A 21,402-nucleotide genomic window follows, 5' to 3' on the forward strand; every position below is an offset into this window, starting at 1 on the left:
TCCCCAAAATGCACACGGCTGAAGTTTCCTGGTGGAAAAGAAAGCATGCAAACGTAAACATCTGGAAGCCTGGCAGCGAGCGGGCGCTTCCTACCCCTGACCTTGTGGTGGGTGACTCCCAAACCCACCACCCCACGGCCAGCCAAGAGGCGGCAGAAGGCTGTTACCACCAGACGGAACACAAGACTAAGACGATCTCTCCCTACGATCTCTCTACCTATCTCTGGAACCTTCTACTCTGCAACGAATGGTCGAGGGGGCGATCGAGCGAGCAGGGCCGGAGCAAGGGCTGGAGGGCCTGCCAGCTCGTAGGCCGCGAAAGACTCAGTCAAGCTGGCCACAGCCCGCCACCCCTCCCGGCCTCCCCTCACGCAGCGGCCAGCTCAGCCTGCGGCAGCGGCCGCCACCACACCACGGAGTTTAAAAATGGCGCCGCATCACCCGCCGCCCGCGGGGTCCCGCGGGGCGCGGAGCATGCTGGGAGCCGGCGGAGGGCGGGGCAGCTTTGCCGCGGGAACGGCACCCGCGGGCTGGCGCCGCCCGGAGCCCGAAGGCGCCGGGCGGTGCGTGTGGCCGCCCGCCGCTGTGGTGCTACGGTGCGGTGTGGTGTGCTGCGGTGCTGCGGTGCTGCGGTGCGGTGGTGCTGCGGTGGTGCTGCGGTGCTGCGGTGCTGCGGTGCTGCGGTGCGGTGGTGCTGCGGTGGTGCTGCGGTGCTGCGGTGCGGCGGTGCGGTGGTGCGGTGGTGCTGCGGTGCTGCGGTGCGGTGGTGCGGTGGTGCTGCGGTGCGGTGGTGCGGTGGTGCGGTGGTGCTGCGGTGCGGTGGTGCAGTGGTGCTGCGGTGCTGCGGTGCAGTGGTGCTGCGGTGCGGTGGTGCTGCGGTGCGGTGGTGCTGCGGTGCGGTGGTGCGGTGGTGCTGCGGTGCTGCGGTGCGGTGGTGCTGCGGTGCGGTGGTGCTGCGGTGCGGTGGTGCTGCGGTGGTGCTGCGGTGCTGCGGTGCGGTGGTGCTGCGGTGCTGTGGTGCTGCGGTGCTGCGGTGGTGCTGCGGTGCGGTGGTGCTGCGGTGCGGTGGTGCTGCGGTGGTGCTGTGGTGCGGTGGTGCTGCGGTGCGGTGGTGGGGAGAGGTGTTGGTGGGGCAGTGTGCCGCAACGACACCCTTCTGCTGAGCACGGGGTGTTGCTGGGCCGTCGTGCCAGAACAACACCCCTCGGGTGAGCGCGGGCTGTTTGTTTAAAGTGCCGGGCTTGTGCCGCTGTGTATAGCAGCTTCAAGCGGTGCACCCAAGTGGTGTGCTAGTCGTTGCAGTTCTGCTTCAGAAGGAGGGGAAAACGCTGGGCCTGCAGCTCACAGCAGTTTATGGTATCTGAGGTAAAAGTATGCATTATGTGGCACTTCACAACATGGACCCAAGGTGATGAAGAGATGCAAATCCAACTCTTGCAACCAAGCCATTTCTATGCCCCTGTTCGGTACTTTCCCAACCTGCACATACATACAGTTCAATCTCATTGGCCCCTGTGAAACTGTCCAGGTAAACAGTCCAACCACAATGCTGCAGACCCTCTCACAACCCCCACATCCTCTGGCCTTCAACGCCCCAACTCATCGCCCCAGGGCTTGTCAAAGCACCAAGGCCTCGGAGCTCCTTCCCAAACTGTTCTTCATGCAAATCTTAACCGCCTTCTCTCCCCACAGCGTTATGTTTTGTATTCAGGGGTACTAAGTAGCTGTTGTCCAGTGGCCAGTACCGAGGTGAGCGCTCCGGCTTACGTAGCCAAGTACAAACCAAAACACATTCCGGGCATTCCTGGCAGTGCTCGCTGTTTTCCGACAGAAATCAGCTAGTAGGAGCAGTTGGGATGCCATAAACATGATCTTCTTGTACACGTATTCAGTTTCTCCTTAAAGTCTCTGGCTAAAGCGGGAGATTGATCCAGACAAGTATTGACACTCTCCTAATAAGATTAACAATCCTTTAATAAGGATTAAAATTGTCTTCAAGTAGTATATTAGAAGGTGGGTATTACTGATGACGCACACACATCCCCAAGGAAAATGAGAAAAGAAGCCAAGCGTTAAGTTTGCCAGTAGCTTTATCAAGATCTGGAGATGACAATTGCTGCTGGCTCCCCTAGAGGTGGTTGTAAGCTCAGTTTATAAGAAGGTGTCTGAAACATACTACAGTCACTTCCACAGCTACAGTGAATGACAGGGGTTTAGTACTTACTTCGCTGAAGTTGACTGTGCAGACTGATATTGCTGTACAGTTATACAGGTATGTTGTGCTTCCGGTCAATACCTTTGCAATACTGAAAGTGAAATAACAGTATTCAGTGTATACCAATGTACACCTATATTAAAGTAGGTAACATTACAATAACTTAAAAGCTCACCTTCCAAAATGAACTAAAATTTAATTTCGATGCAAAATGGAAAAAAAAAAAAAAAAAAGAAAAAGCTGTAGTTCTATATGGCTTTACAGTGCAAAAAAATCTTTTAAAAAGAATGATGAAGCTGCATGCCTGATTCTTGGTTCTGTATTAAATCTGCTTAATTTGGTATCAGTCTTAATTCTGCATCAAATTTGCTCATTTTAAATTAATTTTTTTCCACTATCAGCTGTAATGATAGTATTGGTAATTATGGTCAAACAGAAGTCTTCCTCCCTTTTACAGGTTCATTAACAGGAATGGTAGCGTGGCCCAGACTCTTTGGTTCTATTAGTGTCTGTTCACATCAGGGTTATACAGCTATAATCGACTGGAAGACTATTGATTTACATGAGAAACATGACATCAGGAATCTAGGTCACTCAGCGTGAGCTCTGCAGGAGACATAGCATAAAAACTGCAAAATTTAAGATTATTTAACTAAAACTAACAGACAGGGTTGGCTGTCTCTTGCCAGCTGATCTGGTGATAAGGGTGCAGTTTCTATGTAATCATTTCCAGTGTGTAATCTTATTCTAAAAGGATGACTCAAGATGGTGGAAATCATGTTACTTTATTTTTGCCTCCATGTTTTTCACACTGATCCAAAAAGAGTACTTGTTTCTCTCCGAGGCCCACTGAGTCGGGTAATTCCAGTTAATCACCTGGTACCCACAGTTTTGAAGTACAGGTGGTAATGATGCTGCTCTTGGTCACAGTGACCGTCTCCCTCCATGTCTCACAGCAACGTGAGAAGCAGCGCTAAAAATCTGCTCCTACCTCTGCTTGCTTTAAAAATAGAGCTGCTGTAGTGACTCAGATAGACTTGACCTGGGAGTCTTGTAGAGTACAGAGAAAGAGAGAGAAAAAGCAACAGACAAGATGGAGTCCAAGGGCATGAGGAGGAGAGGGCTGAAGGAACAAGGAATTTAGAGCAGGCGTGCGGGGCTTATGGACACGGCAGAGAGAAGAGGGTCAAGCAAGAGAGAGAAATAGCTAGAAAATTAAGACCATAAATATTACAGGACAGCTGGGGGGAGAGTAGAGAGGTAAATATGATGTGAAGTTATCCTGTTAAGGAGAGAGGGGAAATACATATTGGGGTTGGTTTGTTTGCTTTTTGTTTATGTCAGTCTTATTCTTCTAATTAAGTCAGTACCTAAAGGAAGCAGGTATAGTACCTTTATAATATGTTAGATTTTTCCAAGTGGCAAATTCCCCTTTTTGAAACATCTCCCACAGCAGAGAGGTTTTTCTAGAAATAGAAATATGTGCAGCTATAGATGTCGGTGGTTTATTTTACAGAAAGTGAGGTACACTTTTAAGGTACGCTGTTTCAATTCACTGTGGGGCTTAAGTAAAAGTAGATAAATCCTCAAGCTCCTGCAGCCCAGTGGCATATCTTTAGAGAAGGGTTTTGCTGTTATGCACTTGCTGTTGGTCATACCTGTAGTTTAATCCCCACTTAGTTTATGTCACCTCGACCTGAATCCAACCTAGCAGGATAGAGGCCATGAGGGGAATTAGTGTTGGGAATACAAGCTCTGTTCAGCCTCTGGGTCAGCAGAGCCTTAAAGCATCCGAATAATTTCATTGTCCAATACAATTGCGTTAGAGGTGTCTGTGACCGAGTAGTGTGTTCTTTGTGGTGGAGAGTTAAGACCATACATTGCTGTGTGTAGATTGCTTGAGAAAAATAGTATCTTTGCCATTACAAAATCAGAAGACAAAATTGCTTTTAAGTGCCATAGTGTTGCTAAGAGTGATAAGAGTCTTCCCTGGTTAAACTTGGAGGAGGTTTCAGCATTGAGCTCAGTAGAGCTGGAATGTAATTTTTACCACATAGAACATCAGAAGATATAAAGCATGAGGCAGTTTACGAAGCCATTACTCAGGCAATTGTGTTCTATGGGACTACTGATCACATAGGTGTTGTGTTCTCTATTTTCTGTTCAGCGTGTACGTAGAGTATCTTGTGCTTATAAATACTGATCTTCTGTGTCCTTCCCTTTCAACTATGTGTCTGTGACTGTGGGAAAAAACACCACTTCCCAGACCAATTTATTAAAATGGTATTCAACAGAAAAATGAAGAGGGAATTCACTGGGCTGTGAGGAGATTTCATGTTCATGTATATTGTTCTCATGTAACACAGGCGGCAGTCCCGACCATACTTTCATTTCCATTGGATTGACTCCATTGTAGCCACTAACTAATGGAGTTTTTCCAAATTTAAACACACAGATGGGTAGAACCGTACACTGACCAAGTGAAGGGATCACGACTACATCAAATGCAAGCTCAATTCCTAAAGTTTCTCTCAAACGTGTGTCAATGCTTCTTTCAGCAGCTTAGTGCTGGCCAGCTTCAAAGTTTGTCTTAACATAGGGGAATCCAGCCTCTGCTTTACTTCTGTCTGAATCTGGAAGGCTGCACATGAAAGGTAACACAACATCAATCTACTGGGTAACTTCACAACACTAATGAGTTGTCACTTCAGTCCACAGTCCAAACAGGAACTGAGGAGAATACAGCACGGAGATTTCTTCTTTCAGTTACATCAGCTCTGTGATAGCTGCTGTGGGTGGCAGAACCTGCGTTTTGGTTGCTGTCCTCTTCCACGGTAGCACAAGTAGAGCAATGGCACATGGGCATTCAGGAAGCATCTATAACCAAGTTTAAACTGCACTGCTCAGCATCTAAACCAGAGAGTTTAAAACAGGCTTCAGTGTTGCGAAATGAGTTGCGGTGTAGCAGCAAATGAAGTCTTGGGTGCCTTCAGCTAGTTTCTGGCACATTAGTGCAACTTTGGTTCTCAGGGGCGTTGGAGGGACCAACACAAAGCATTTTCTGTTTACATTGCTGGTAATGGTTATTTGTCTCATCCGCTGATTGACAACGCTGTATTGTGACTACTACTTGGCTATGAGGGACACTTCTTTTGGTGTGCCAAGTCAAACAGCACCATTTTCCTCCCTGCTTTTCTATTTTTGTGTGCTAAGACAGTTGCCAGGGTGTGTTATGTATGCTTCAAAGCCAGAGTTATAAACAACTCTGAGCACAGCTTATGAACGAGATGCATTTTTTCACATCTGGTTTGCCGCTGCGGTAGCAGGGGTTATTCAGCCCATGCCAGAAGTGGACAAAAGTTACTGGCGGCCTTGGGGAACCTGCTGCTTGTGAATGGAGTCAGTCTTAATACAGGCTGAGTTCCAGGCATCCATGGGAAACTCAGCATAACACAAGCTTGAAAAGTCTGCAGGTGACATGGGGAGGCACTGTGTGCCATTTCTTCAAATAGGTGGAAATAAGAAGTACAACATGAGTGCAAAGCCACATGCTGTCACCGCACTGTTTTTACTCTGTTCTTGGTATAAAAATATCATCATTCCCCAGGCTGCCAGTGCCAGCTGACAAGACCTCTGCTTTGTGAAAAACACATGCAAATATTTTGCTTTATGTCAGCTATTGTTAGCTATTAGGCATGTCAGTATTACATTTTTGGCACAAGTGACCAAGATTGCTGACAAGAATGTAAAAATTCAGCTTAGGTTTCTAACTCAGTTTTCCAAAACTAAACCCAAAGCGAGCCCAACCGCTTGGCACAACAGCATCACATTTGCTCAGCATGTTCACCCAAGCTCCTACCTCATCTGATGTTTGCAGTTTTGCCATGGCATAGCTGTAAATAATACTCCAATTACCACTTTTGGTCAAAGCTGCAGAATGCTCAGTTTCATACGGATTTTAAAGCTGGGGCCTGTGCTGAAGTGAACAACTTTGTCACTGTCTATTGACTAGCTTTGTTACCAACAAATTAAAATGAAGGGGGACTTGAGTGATCAGGCAGTATGTTTAAGAAACAATGCTCAACATCAACGAAATGTAAATATTTTTATTTTAAAAAATGTTAGTGGCACCTTAGAGGCAGTCATGACTACACAACAAAATATACAAAAACTACATTGTCGTAGCTGCATCTTTCCACAGTGCTGCACAAAATGAAGATGGTATGAGAAACACTGTAGGTCACACGCTGAGACAGTACTTTAGTCAATAAAACCAGACAATTTTTGGTACACCTTGATACTACCAGACCCAGGTTCCCTGGGTAAAAAGGAAAGGTGGCTTTGTGCAAAACTTTCCAACAAAGTACAACTTAACGCTAAACATACAGCAAATCCACTGTACAAGGTAGTTTGACTAGTCCTCATGCAGTCTTTATATACAGCATCAGCTCAGTTCACTCAGTTTGCCTTTTCAGGGAAAAGAAGCAATTGCATTAACTAAAATGAAACTTTTGTCTTTCACTGCTGTAATGTAAAATTGTCTAATTCTTTATGCTGGATTCTACGCAGCATCAAAGAGACCATTCAAACTTTCTCTAAAAGCAAGTCTTTTATAATCTCTTGCATTTTAAAGGGGAGCAATGTAATTAATTAAAGGCCACATTCTGGCATGATGGTAAATGAAAAAAAGCTGATAAATATTTGCTTGCTTAAAAAAAAAAGAGAATAAACGTGCCTGATTGCTATTCCTAGATGGACTTTCAGAAGTGATTAAATTCTGTTATCCCAAGTTAAAGTGCTTAATTACATTAATCTGTGTTTACCTTCTGTTGTACCACTGAATCCAGAAGTAAAATGTATTTGTAAAAAAATCTGTATCACAGAGGAAAGTGACTTGGTTTCCAAACCTGGTTTCCGTGCCATCTAAATGAACTACAAACTTCCATAGGTTAAGGTGATGGGCTTGGCAACTTTTTTTGAAAAAAATGATTTGTCTCTTGATCTTAACTTCAAAAAGCACTACCTGTGATTATGCAGTTGCCTTTGTATCAAACAGAACCTGAAACTGATTCCTCTTTGAGCAGCAGCGTTCAACTTCGACCGCTGGAGTCCATCGATGTTTATGTTACTCAGCAGCTACTAGCCACCCTTATGAGTACAAACCTGAAGCTTATGCTTTCACTGGATTTCTCTAGATTTGACTTGTAGCGAGCGGATTGTGTGTCTTTCCTACAGCAAACTGCCTTCACCTATTGAATGTCTATTCTCCAGATAATTCCCCAGATAAGCAGTCATGGTTTGTTCAAAGAAAACCATTGGCCTTAAAATATCCTTCATGCAGTGTAGATATCAGGTCTATATGTGATGGTCCTGCAACATAGGCACTGCACAAAGCAAGCATTTTGATACTAAACTAAAAAACAGTCAGATTTGATCGTGCTTCTCTAAGGATTCAGAACAAGCCAACATCACAGGAGTGCACTGAAATGAGAAGTTGCATGAACACATATAATGTAGTGCAGAAAGGAGAAGGACTTTAAACTAGGTCTCATTCAGTGCTGTCAGTGACTAATTGGGTGTTCAGCAATAATGGAGTTATAGTCAAAGCTAGTGGAGGGATCCATTATACAAGTTTCAGGGGAAAATTAATTTAGACCTGAATGCTGAAATGGGAGAGACCAGGAGGATTGTGCTAACCCTCATGAGAAAATAGATCTCCAGAAACCTCTGAGCAAAAAAGCTGCCAAGAGCCTATAGAACAGGTATTAACAACTAACTGAAGGGCTTCTTTGTTGGAGAACTACTGTCAAAGGGAAATAATTGACTGCCAGGCAGCATCAAGTAGAAACTACACTGTCTGGCAACTTTCTGTTGAGTGGGAGTGTTTTAGAGGCTCATGATGAGTAAGTGTAAGGAGAACAGCAAGAATGTCTAATGTGTTGTATGAGAACATAAAAGGAAATGATATCCTTACAGAACATGGTTAATTCATTGAGAGGCTGCACTAAGTTCTCATTAAGAGAGGTCTGGTAATGGTTTGGGATGGCCTAGGTACACTTTCACTGCAGGCAAAGCTCTGGCTGCAAGCCAGATACACTCACATAATCCCAGCTGGAGCTGGTGGCAGTGACATCAGCCCTGGCCGGCCCAGCCACCAGCCTACTCTTGCACCTGGGTACAGACGCAGCTGCCTAGCCTGCATTGCCACAGCCTAGTGCTATTTGTATCTGTTCCCTGTAGGCAAAAGCAAGACCCTTTCTGCATTGAAACTGCCCCATTATTCTGCAGGGAGGCTGCCTAGGGTGCAGTTTTAGAGCAGCTAATGATTCACTGCAGCAGAAAATACAAAGGCTCATCTCCCTTTTTGTCCCTGCTTTGCACTCATGAGACCTCTAAGTCTCCAGCTGCAGAGAGCTGTGCACTCCCCCCTTTGGCTGGGTTTTTCTTCCAGCATCCTGAGCTAAGGTGGCACACAGAAGACTGCATCACACCCAAGTGGCAGCACCAGGTAAGAAAGGGGAGGGTGAAGGTAGGAGGGGAGACCTCTGCCGTCCTTGGACAGCCTGCACTTCGCTCTGCTCATACACAGAACTACAGCAGTTCAACTCAGAAGGCTTTTGCCCTTCACATCTTTTTAAATTCCTTGATGTGTGTCACATCCTCCAGTGATTTAAATCCAGCAAGAATAACCTGGAGAGGTGCTGTGCCCCTTTACCAGTTAGGGTTGTTTTAATCTGCATGAGTAACATTATGCAGCCTTTACAGCACTTTCTGTGTCCTCTGCCAGCTAGAAGGCCACTACGGAAACAGAGACCCTTCTGTTTCTAATTTGAACCCAGTCAGATTTTATCAAGACAGTGAGCAATCTTTGGTAGGCCCCTGGAAAACTTCTACCCTCAGTCTGCACTGAGATCCTCTTCCAGGATTGTAACAGAATGCCCTTGGAGCAGAAGCCTTCACCTCCCCAGGCTGTACCATACCAACTTCCTTTGTTGTAAGAAGAATGACTTTTTCCTGCCTGACCTTGAGGCTACCTGACAAGACATTTTTAACTACACACACTAGCACTAGGAGGATTCTCTCTTTATACATATGACCATGCAACAGGCAAAAGATGGAAATTGTAATGAAGATGGCAACACACCATCCAGAGACACAGCTTTCTGAGGATCAATACTGGGACTCCTTTTTTTTTTGTATAATCTTGTAGATCAGTAGACTGGGTGGTGGAATTTAGGAAAAGGCTTCAGAAGGGAAAGAACTCTAAATAGAAGTACACTCATTGGATAAAGTAATGGAAAGTACAGACTATAAATAGATATTGTATGCCTTTTCAAAAATGAAGATAGGAACAAATTATTTGAAAACAGTGGAAAAGACCAAGGACACATCAAAAGGGCATAAAAAACAAAGCAAGGGAAACTCTATCTTGTGATGTAAAGGCCAGGAAAGAGCTGCTACTTTTGTTCCTTTTAATCTTTTTAACATTGTGGAAGTGACCTTCCTGTGAAGATAAGGTCATGAGCTTATCTTCAGTGGAAGCAATCCCCTCAGTTTATTAGCCAGCTGTAAAAGGAAGCTAAGTGCAGGTATTTGGAATTTAAGGGTGAAGGCTGATTGCAACGCATGCATACAGCACTGAAATGGGTGAAGAGATACTACAAGTGGCCCTGATCTTTCCTTCTTCAGGGGCTACCAGGAATAGTGGGGTAAAGGCTTATCTCTTTGTTAAGGAAAAAGAAGAATTACCTATATAATAATTCTTCCTGACAACAGCCAGGGATAAAACACTTGGTAAGTCTGGGCTTTATAAAGTCATATCCCTCTTTGCAGGACTTTTGCTTTCCACTCCACCTTCCTCTGAAGAGGAGGCAGGGCTGGGTTAGGATAACATGGGTGTGCCTGATCTGATCCATTTCCAGTGCCTGTGAGCCAGCACAATCCTTCCTAATTTCTCTGTTCAAAGATGTAGCACACATAAAAAATAAGTGTTTTAATTGAATTTTCTAAATGCTGAGTCATATCATTATTTATGCAGTTAATTCTGTCCTTCCTTCAGTCCCTGAAGTCACAAAAAGTAACTGTATTCACTGTTAATCCAATCATGGTAAAATGTCAAAGTTCTTCCCCTGCCTCCCCGTGCCCACTTCCTCCCCTCACAATAAGGTCTTCAGAATATCTACATCAACTATTGCACTCAATTAAAAACAAATACACACCAAGTAACCCCTTCTCCCCCTCCTCATAAAAGCAGCATAACAAATAGCACAACTGGAAAGAAAATCTGTCATGACAGTTATTTTCTAAGCAAGTAACACTGAACATCAAATAACTGGAGATTGCATTTAATGGAGAACGGAGAAGAATTCTGCTTGTGGTGGTTTGTTTCATTTTGCTGTTTGGTTTGTCTGGTTTTTATTTAAGATCTTGGTTTACATCAGGGCTGAGAGCCATGGATTTTTTATTTTATTTTATTTTTTGCAGTTCTTAAATCAAGCAAAACAAATTCCAGTAAGAAAACAAATCCAACCCTGTGTCCCGCTAGTGGTACTTTATGCTAACACATTATTTTCAGGAATGTTTGTTAAGAGAGTCTGCACAGTGTTTGGATATTTACAGAAGTTTAACTCCCTGCTCTCCTAAAAAGCTGTTCCGTCATCCTTTCACATCCTTAATCTCACATAGGAGAGGAATCCACCGTACCCAGAGTCCCACCACCTACCTGTTCTGCATTCAGGCAGAGCACCCCAGCAATTCAGTGCTCACATAGGCTAACCCAAGTGTCACCTTGCTGTGTATTTCTTTCCCCTTGGCAGTTCCAGGGCTGGAAGCAAGTGAGTGCTTTGGTCTGCATGACTGCTTACCCACCAGTACTTGCTTCTATACTCCTTAACACAGTGGCCTGGAGAGCTCATCATTCAATTCAGCGCGTCTTTGGAAGTCTTACACCACATTTATGTCCTTCCTGAATGCGGTAAGGAACAGTGCCAGGACAGAACAACCGATGACTGTTGACCACAGTTAGCACTGGTCTAATTTACAAACAATAAACTCTCTGTGCAAAAAGGTTACTAGCAGAAGCATCAAGTTTTGCTGGTCCTGAAAACTAAAACTCCCATATACAGATATGCATGAATTTAGAATCGAGAACTATTAACACATTTGACACTATCATTTGGCTTATCATTCTAGTTGGATTCAGAGAGAAAATTAACTTATTAGTCTAACAGGGCTGATAATACACATTGTGGTGCACTTCCTACTGATCACTCTCTCTGCACTCCAGCCTAGCAAAAAGCATGCCTGACACTTTGCAGCTGCCTGGATCCCTTGGTGGAGCATCACACCATCTTCTGTGGGTGTGGGTTTGCAAAGTGGAAAACCCACTGGATTAAGGCAGGAGACTGATGTAAGCAAGCAGTTGGTCACAGACACAGCCAGTTAGACACAATTGGATTGAACGGGCAACAGACTGCCAACAAGTATGTGTTTATGTATTTACACCTCAAAGTCCAGGAGTCTTTGTAGCCTTCTCCCTCCAGTCTGCACATTGAAACTGACAAAAATAATTTGTTTACACACAGCACTTACAAAACAGCGAGGGGAGCGGTAACAAAAAAAAAACAAAAGGAATGCAGCCAGGCCAGCGGCTTCATCTCGGTATGATCATCCTTTCTATGGCACAGATGATATGATCCCAGTTTTTACAGAATATTGCCAGCAGCGTCACTGCGAAAAAAGTGCAGATGATATGAAAGCGGCTCTTCATCATCGGGGCAATGAACTTCGCAATGGTAGAAACACACACCAAGATGACAGTCATGAAGGCCAGGATCACGTTGATACATTTCCCCAGGAGCACTTTGGCATTAACGGTTTCGGACTGCTGTGCTTGCTGTTCTTGCTGATGGAGCTCCAGTTTGGAGACCCGGGTCTGGCACGATTCCAAGGCTTCCTGGAGACATTGAACAAGAATTAGGGCAGCTGGAATTCCATACACCACTTTCCTGTTTTAGCTGCACAGCCACCCAGCAGCTAGAAGTGTAATTTATTACAGACTCCTAACATCTGAATGAACCACCAACTTTTCTAGAGAAAATGAATGCACATCTCTGTCTGCACATGTGTATCGCTGCCTGCTCAGGCATAAGCAAGTCTGACAGCACTCTCTAAAATGTATTATATTTTTATATTTTTCATGCTTGAGAAAAAGTATCAGAAGTGTAATGTTCATGATGAATGTTTTCTGCATATGCTGATGTGATGAAGCACTGGGAAAGCTGTTGCCATGGCAACTTTCACGCCATTAAAACAGCAAAGTAAGTTTCTTCTTATATGCTACAGAAGATGTTAGGGTAGTACAGGCTTGCTGTACTACTAATTAATCTACCTTGCAACATGTAGCATTTGATTTACACCACCTCTCTGGTCTACAATACTTTTCCTCTCAAAGCCATTCATAGTACCGTGCTGCAATGAGTCACAGAATCACAGAATGATTTGGGTTGGAAAGGACCTTGAAGCTCATCCAGTTCCAACCCCCCTGCCATAAGCAGGGACACCTTCCACTAGACCAGGTTGCTCAAAGCCCCATCCAGCCTGGCCTTGAATGCTTCCAAGGATGGGGCTCATTAATCCACACCCCGAGTGGCAGCTGAGGCAGTGAAGAAATCTGTAGTGATACTTTAAGGTATTCTCTCTCATGTGACATAATCCACTTAAAAGCCGTAAGTTTTGCCCTAAAGAAAGTAGACTTCTCTCTTCTGCTTGAGCATGGACTAAAAATGGTCTTCAAGTAAAATGCTTCCTAAGACACTAAGCCACACTTAATCCCCCTCAAAGAGAAACAGGGAAAAAATACTGACTGTTCCATGTACTTGCCAAAATGCCAGTTTTTGCTGAGTTTGTGATTTGGGCACCATGAACTTGACAAACGTTTACCACCATGTAAAAAGGAAAAATCATGCTCCAGCATCCCAAGAATTAGTGATAATACAGAAGATAGTTCTTAATGGGTGGCACAAAGTCCCTTACAGTTCATGCATGCTCTCCATTACACACTGAAGAACTTCCCTTCTTCTTTCTTCTACTCTGACCGTAAGTTACTCCCAAATCATCTCGTGCTACACAAATCTACTCCCTGCAGTTCTGCACTGAGTGGTGGAGCAAATGTTTTACAAACAATCTATCCATCCCTTCAGGACAGAGCACTCCAAAGGTAGGTTGTTACTTAAAATATCCACAATTTAAATGCTTTTCCTCTATTTTAGCCTATTTGCAAACCCCTAACAAGACAGGTTTAAACAGGCCCAACTATACAGAGAGAAAAGAAACAAGGCTGCATTGGTGTAGCAATTCAATCAGTTTTAAAAGTGTCTGACACCCCTGCAGGGTTCTGCTAATGAGCTAGCAAGCATTTCACAGCCCTTCTGCTGGACAACTCTGGCCTCATTCAGTTTTCACATCCTCAGGATACCTTCACAGGAGTCCTGCACGAAACATCTCTCTTCTTTAAACCTACAAAGTAACCTATGATATGCTTAGATTCAGTGCCGTCCTTTCCCACTCTGTTCCCAAGAGTTTCCTAACTCTCACACCAGTCAGGAAACAGTTTGATTGTCCCACTGCCTGCGCTCTCTACACTTAAAAATGGGAGTGTAGAGGGGTAAAGGACAGGGTTGGTTTGCGTTCTTTTACCATCTGGCCCAATACAACAACAGTCTTTGAGCATTCCTCAGTAGTCAGTGAATTTAAACCCAAGGTAAGGCAAACTAACGTTTTCACCACCTGCTCAGATGTTGCGCAGAACCATTATGCATTATATAAATGCTTATATTGTATACAAGTATTCAAGTCTGTAACTACATGCTGTCAGGACAAACCATAGACATTATTACTGGCTTTTAAATGAAGCCAGGCATGACTACAGCTGCTTACTGAGGTGGACGCACCCTACAGCTTTGATTACAGGGACTCTTTTGACCACAGAAAGTCTTAAATTACAACTGGCAATTCTACAAGTTTATTTATCAATTAGCTCTCTGTTGACCTTAAACTCAATTTATAATAAACCTTGCCAGTGATATGACGACATACAGGAGAAAGCCTGAGCAAGAGGCTTGTGTTAGGACATTATCAAATGTGGCATTTTATACAATACAAGGAGATTCAATTCCTTCCTCCTCAGGTGCAAGAAATTAAGCCACGCCATTCTTTGTCCACAAGTCTGCCTAGGCTACAGCATCCATTCCAGCAGATAAAATGCTAAATCCACTGAAACAAGTGGAGACTGTCACCAATTTAAACGTGCTAGATTTTCAACTTAAAACAGACAAAACATGAGCTTAAATGTTTCCCCAGATTCCTTAAATACAAAGATGTAGAGAGATGCAAGTGTTTCACAGTACAAGATCTGTGCAAAATCTTACAAGTTTATTATAAGGAAAAACAAGTACCTGAACATCCCGTGATCGCTCATATGCCTGATAGGCCACTTTCTCCTCTATGCTGGCTAGCTCTTGTTTCAAGTTTGCTGTCTCATGTTGATGTAGATCAGTGAGGTCATTTAACTGGTCCTCCAATCTTTCGTATCTTATTAGGAGAAAAGGTCTAAATTTAGTGCCTTCTATTCAAGTAATGCTTAATCATGAAAACAATTACACATTCTAAAAGCTAATTTCTGTGTACTATGGATTCGTCTGACTGGCATTACAGAGCACAGAGAAATCAGAACTTTGGAAACTCTCCATAGGCATTTATTCAGCAAACTGAAAGCCTTTTTTGAGTGTTTCTTGCTGGCAGTGGATGTTAAAAAGCAAATATTTGTACACCATTGGCAAATTACATGAACGATAAACAGTGCCTAAGGACATCCAACTCACATTTTTCCACTTCTCACTCTTCATTCAGACAAGAAGATATGTGTCATAAGTGAGCTTGAGCCAGTTAACAGCTCACAAGTAGTGAAAGAAAAAAATACGGTCCCTGGATCCCCTCTCACAGCTGCACGGTCCTGCCATTCATGTGCACTGCCTGTTCTGTCACATCTGTATGCAGTAAACCAGTTCAACTAAATCAAAACTAGAATCGGGGTTTTTGTGTGAATTTGTAACTTAACATACAAACAGGCAAACAATGTGCTTGTCACAAAAATGATGGAGGCAAATTTGTCTAGCTATGGAAGCACTGGTGGCAGGAGGCTTGAGACATCAATGGCAGCAACCTGTCAGAAAAGGCTGCTCTGCCTTCTCCTGAAGCCCAGTCCCAAGTCCAGTAAACCATTTGCTCTGTTCTCTCCTCCTCCATGTTACCACCTGATACCCATTCGCTCTGTTCTCTCCTCCTCCATGTTATCACCTGATACCCAGCTTTCCCTTCTATTTCAAGAACTGTAAACAAGGCAAATGTTAAATATAGCATTTCATACTGTTTGCCCATTAGTGTAGTAAAGACTTCAGGTGTCAACATTTGCTTTAAAAAGCAATATGACAAATGGGATATAGGTACAGGAAGTGCAAGCCCTCTGCAGAACATATCTCTCTTCCCACAGTGGATGATAAGGGAATTAACTACCAAGTAACATATGCAAGAAGGGGTTGTGCTACACCACTTAAAATCACATTTCACAGCTGGGTTATATCACGGTACAAAGTGACATTGCATCCATGACAGCAATGCTTCTGAGAATTGTCTGGAGAGGTAAGCAGGACTGAAGGCTACACTTATCAGCTCTGCTATACTGTAGACTGATTAGCAGTTTTCAAGCCCCAGTAGATTAGAATCCTTCCACCGGTTCCAAATCAGCTGGCACCTTATATGTGGCATTCATTTAATGCAGTATATCAGATGAGAGAATTTTCTGACAAGCCTTCAACAAAAGGCAAAGAGATACCACATCATTTGATAGGAAATATTAATGTTCTACGTGTATTTTCAGTTATTGGAAGGAGTGGAATATTTCGGTACCAGACATTGATTGGAATTGTTTTTTCCTCTTGCTTCTGAACTATCACACACACAAGCACAGGCCACATTTACGCTTTCCAAACAGCTTCTATACTCATTCAAAAGTCATTTCAAGAGAGCAGTTAAAAAAAAAATAAAAATACCTATATCTTTCCTCTTGTAACATCTGAGAAATAAAGCCATAGTCTCTTTTAAACTGCGTTTTTAAATTCTCTATATCATCAGCTAATTGGGACTGTGTCTCCTTGATTTCCCTTATTTCCTCCAAAATCATGGAAAGCTTTCCTTGGCTGTCCAGAGTACTTGCCACAGCAGGACCAAAGGAAGTATTCCCATTACTGTCTGCTGAGCCAGAGGTCCCACTTGAGCATTCATCATCACTAACATATTTTGGTTTGGCAACGATAGTGGCACTGCCCCCGTATGTTCTGGAACTTGTTTCTGGCCGAAATTCATCCAAGGTGTTTTTGAGATGAGCAATGTTGTCTGCACTACCAAATTTGTTTCGGATCAGGTTCGCAAACTCTCTAGACTTGCTGAAAACAAAGACAGGTGGTGTCAAAGACACACCTGGCACACCCGACTTGCTGCTCTCTGTTCCGTGCCCAGAGGTACGAGACTTGCCATGCTGAATATCTTTCAAGTTATCTTTGGAAGTATCCTTAGTAGTTTTGGAAGATCCGTTTTGTTCAATATCCTTAAGCTTTTTGTGATACTGCTCCAATTTCTTCTGCAGCTGGGCAATGGAGTGGGCAGACTTCTGGTTCTTTTTCTCAAAGACTTGCTTGATGCGCCCAGCCTGTTGCTTGTCTGCACTATTTACCAGTTTCAAATACTCAGCCACATTGCCATCTCGAGCTGTTTGTTCAACTTTGATTTGTTCTGTAACCTTGAGGATTTTCTGTTTCAAGCTATCTGCACTGAGTTTAACTTTGTGAAACTCCAGGACCCCATCTGGTACATCAAAGTTCAGGTTAGTGTCAGAGCCTCCACGGCGGATGTTAAGCGGTAAACTCAGGGTATTCATGTCATGTCTTTCCACCTGAGAGAGAAAAAGAAAAAAGAATTTTAATTTTACTTCTTTAAATCCAACTTTCAGTTTCCTTTTCCACGTGTAATTGTAACAAGTGCACAATATAAAGTGGCTGATAGTAGCAAAACAGAATGAACTTTTCTTTGAAACCAAGCAGTGTTTTTCTTGACTTCCCTAGGTTAATGAATGGCCTAAGAACTGCCTGTCTCTAGTAAGAAAGCAGTGAGATAAGACTGCAACACATTCCAGTATATAGTTTTCCAGAATCATTTACTTTTATTCATAAAGTCAGAACAACACCTGGTTAGAAAAGGTTCCTAAATATATTGTTTATCATTGAGAGTTTCAAGCAGATCCTGACTGATAATTGCTGTGTATCTCTCTCAGAAATCAAACACCAATAAGAGATGTGAACAGTTTTCCCTCTACAGCAGTGTTACACTGTTCAGTACATTTTACCAGATTAAAGTCCTTTTTTGATACATGCTCCTCCCATTCCAATCCCCCACACAATTCAAAGGTTTTTGCACAAGCAGCTGAAAGTTCTTGGAAATTTATTGCATGCTTCAGCAGGAACCAGCTGCTGGTTTTTAGTGTAAGACCACAGTGAAAGAACTGGCTCACAGCTGACTTCGCATGCTTGATAACGATGCTCAACAACTTGGTCTGCTGTGGCTCAGTCTGTTTTAACGGCAAAGTGTGTGTGTGTGTGTGTGTGTGTGTGTGTGTGTATATAGCATATATATATATATGCCATATATACTTTCACTCAAGTATTAGATCTGTATACCTTCACCATGCTCTTAGGAAATGTAACAAAACCAAGCAGGGAACTTGGTCACCACATAAACACAACAGATTGTCTTTCTCAACAGAAAGGCAAGATAGTCTGATACAAAACATTAAAAGTATTTATTCATATAAAATCAAAGCCACAGAGGAAGCATGAGACAAGAGTGATTCAACCAAAATAGCTTCATCCCTATTACCATCTTGTGCTAGCCTCTGTGACAAAGACAGCACATGGCATTAAAGCTGCCACAGCATCATGTCTACAGGGACTGCTTAACAGATGCTCTAGCCAGAATGGGTTCTCAGGGCTTTGACACCTGAGGGAACTAACACAATTGCTCAGGCAAGACCATGCAGAGGCAAGACAGAAGCTGTATCAAAGTGGCTTTCAGTGAAAGCATTTCAGAAATGGTTTCACTACTCTCTGCTTCAAAATGCCCGAGGTAATATGTTAAAAATTTGATTTCCAGCTACAGTGTTTATTATTGTCTGTAATACTGAAGATCTTTCAGCAAGACCTGTCCGCACATAAATGTCCAGTGATCTTTTTCTTGATTAAAAACACCCATAAAAACATCATTAAGCACTGCTGTAAGGTTGGTTTTCCCATCCTGGTACAGTTTCGGTGGCCGGCCCTCCTGGAAATGCTCTCCAGCATTCTTATGTTGCCCTTAAAATACAGGCTCATGAACCAGACATGGTGTCCAACTGTTAATGACACACATATTGCACAGATTGATCAAGAACTATTCCTACCCCATGTCTATCATGCTGGCTTACAACCACAGAGGGGGTAATACATCCATAAAATTGAATCTGTACTTGACCATTTCAGAGACAAGATCATCTCTTCTCCTACTTTATATTCTTATCCTTATATTCTTATATTACTGAGGATTACAGTACTCTGTAGTTTGTTTGCTTGTTTTTGCTACTGCACTACTCAGGATGGAAACCAGGCAACATAAAAATTCACATTCACCAGCCTCTAAGAAAAATGGACACTTGAAAAAAGCAAACTAAAGAATTTTGGAGTTGACAATTCCTTGGGGAAAATACTGGTTAATGGTGACCTCTATCTATTCCAAGGATTTAACCAGTGCTATGGCCTAACAGCTCTGCACTTAACCAGTTTGTTAATCAATGGAGCCATAGGCCTAATTATTAAAAAGAGGTGCAAGTAATCTTTACAAATGCATACAAATTGTATACGATGTTGTATCATCAGCCATATGTCCTTCACAGAAAGTCTACTTTATTGATATCTCATTTTAGTATTTGCACAGATCTGATACACATGGATGGTGTTCTATATTCAGGGTGATACTTAATTGAAAGAGTGAAAAAAGTCACAAGTGTCAAAACTATTCCTTGTTTTATTTATTTTTTTAGTCTTAGAAATATAACTAATAGGGAAAAAAGAGCTTTACAGATCACATTTTAAAGTGATAACATGCATAATACTGTTGTGGTAGCTAAAACATGCACTTCATATCAGCAAAAATAAGTTTGACATAGGACTTGTATCTTTTCAAGCTCATAGAGCAAACAAAAGCATTCAAAGCAAAGAGCTGAAAAGCTTAGATACCAGATCTGTACCCCATATTGCAAATATTTCTTTAAATGGATTTACTGTGTCTGGACAAACTGAGTAAAGAGAAAAAGCTTGGTATTTAACAATAGTTTCCTGAAAGAACCCAAGACATTTCTGAATAAGCTTTGGCACAAAATTACACTGTAATAAATCAAAGAATTCCATATACACACAAGACAGATCCATCGCTGATGTCATTCAGGACAAGCTGCACACACTTCCAAGAATGGGTGAGTCTGTCTCTAACCTTTACACAGCATTAAGTGTTTACTTCCTTAGTACAAAATAGTCTAAAAATGTATTTTAATAATTGGATACAAGCCCAAACCAGATGCGTTCTCCCTTATGTCTTCTCCCTCACTAGAGTCTCTAGCGTTCAGCAAGCTCTATCATCATCATGCATCCCATGCCTTCCTGGAACTTCAAGGTCACAACAGCAATAGAGAAAAATAGAACAATAGCATTGAAGGAATACATCTGCTGAAAGCCACATTGTTTTTGGAGCTGAGGAAATCAATTAGCATATGGCAAACCTGCTTCTGAAATGAGTAAGACCAGTCAAAGGGTCAGTGCAAATTCAGTGAAGTTTAGAGAAGAATTGTGTCTAAGTTCCCAAAACACTGCTAGGAGTAGGCTTTTTAGCTTACTGGATGAAGAGCTCACCAAGGGTACAGAAAAATATCTAACACATTCCTCTGTCTGACTGTATTTGGCCAAAATGGCAGGTGTCCTCTTGCCATCGTGCTGCAAGGTTGGGTCAAACAAGAGAGGCTACTGAAACCTTATATTCGTTCATGTAATGCATTTGTTGTTGTTTGGGCTTTGGTTTGGTTTTGTGGTTTGGTTTTGTTTACAGTTTGTTGTTTGCTTTGTTTGTGTTGTTTGCTTTGTTTGGTTGTGTGGGGTTTTTTTGATGGGAGGGGTTGTTTATTTGGATGTTTGGGCATGTATTTTTAAGCAAGCAGACACTGAAGGACTCTGGTATCTCTAGACAAGTGGCCTATCACCTGTCTTCTACCTTGATGAGGTAGAACACTTGTGCAAAGATCCATTTGTAATTGCTTTACAGCTCAACACTAATACACCAGGGGTCAAACTTCAAATCCACCCCCAAATCCTCCTTGCTGCAAGTCTCATCTTGAGATGAGAATTGCCCTCTGTGTTCCCAACTAGCACTCCTTCCTGAAGCACTGTAAGCATAGCATGCACTTTCTGCTGTATTGAATACCCAGTTCCTTATACAGAGCGGAAAACTGTCAGTAGGAGCCGGAGATGCTGCCTCACCCTGCAGGGATAGGCGCACTCTTCTGTGATGTGGATTCAAATCCTCCCACATGCAGGAGACTGAACACACATCACCCTCAAACTATGGGAGTGCTCTTCCAGCTATTTGGGGAGAGGTGATGGATGCCACCCAAGCCATTGTTCTTTGTTACTCCTGGGTGACCAGCACCTGACAAGGGCACCAAGATGTTAATAATAAAGAATTCGATTGATTTATATATTTATTTATTGTAAAGATTTTCACTGTGGTTGCCAAAGATAGATATAGATATAGCTATAGAGATATATATAGAGAGAGAAATATAGCTACAGATATATATACACACACAGAGTGGTGGCCTCAATGGCCAAAATGGGACCAGCCATATTTTTTTCAGGAAGAAGCACTTAAAGAAGTGTGGAATAATCATACACCTCTCCTGTGACAATAACAATTAATAGGGAGCTGGGAATTAGCAATAGATGAGAGGATGCAGTCTTGAGACAAGTGGTAACACAAGGAAGACGAAGCACTAGCCC

General features: G+C 42.8%; 1 protein-coding gene across 8 annotated transcripts in view; it reads right to left on the reverse strand.

The window, feature by feature from the left end:
- Window positions 1–10,670: 10,670 nt before the first annotated feature.
- TMCC3 (transmembrane and coiled-coil domain family 3) overlaps window positions 10,671–21,402 on the reverse strand; it is a 100,352-nt gene continuing 89,620 nt past the window's right edge. For all 8 annotated transcript variants that reach the window (XM_065670505.1, XM_065670500.1, XM_065670478.1 and 5 more), the window contains 3 exons: window positions 16,324–17,222; window positions 14,671–14,806; window positions 10,671–12,170 (listed from right to left, as the gene is read on the reverse strand). In XM_065670505.1, the coding sequence (XP_065526577.1) occupies window positions 11,868–12,170; window positions 14,671–14,806; window positions 16,324–17,207 (1,323 nt within the window). In that variant the 5' untranslated portion in view covers window positions 17,208–17,222 and the 3' untranslated portion in view covers window positions 10,671–11,867. The remainder of the gene's footprint in view (window positions 12,171–14,670; window positions 14,807–16,323; window positions 17,223–21,402) is intronic.

This window comes from Lathamus discolor, chromosome 1 (genome assembly GCF_037157495.1).
Source record: "Lathamus discolor isolate bLatDis1 chromosome 1, bLatDis1.hap1, whole genome shotgun sequence".
Classification (NCBI taxonomy): domain Eukaryota; kingdom Metazoa; phylum Chordata; class Aves; order Psittaciformes; family Psittacidae; genus Lathamus; species Lathamus discolor.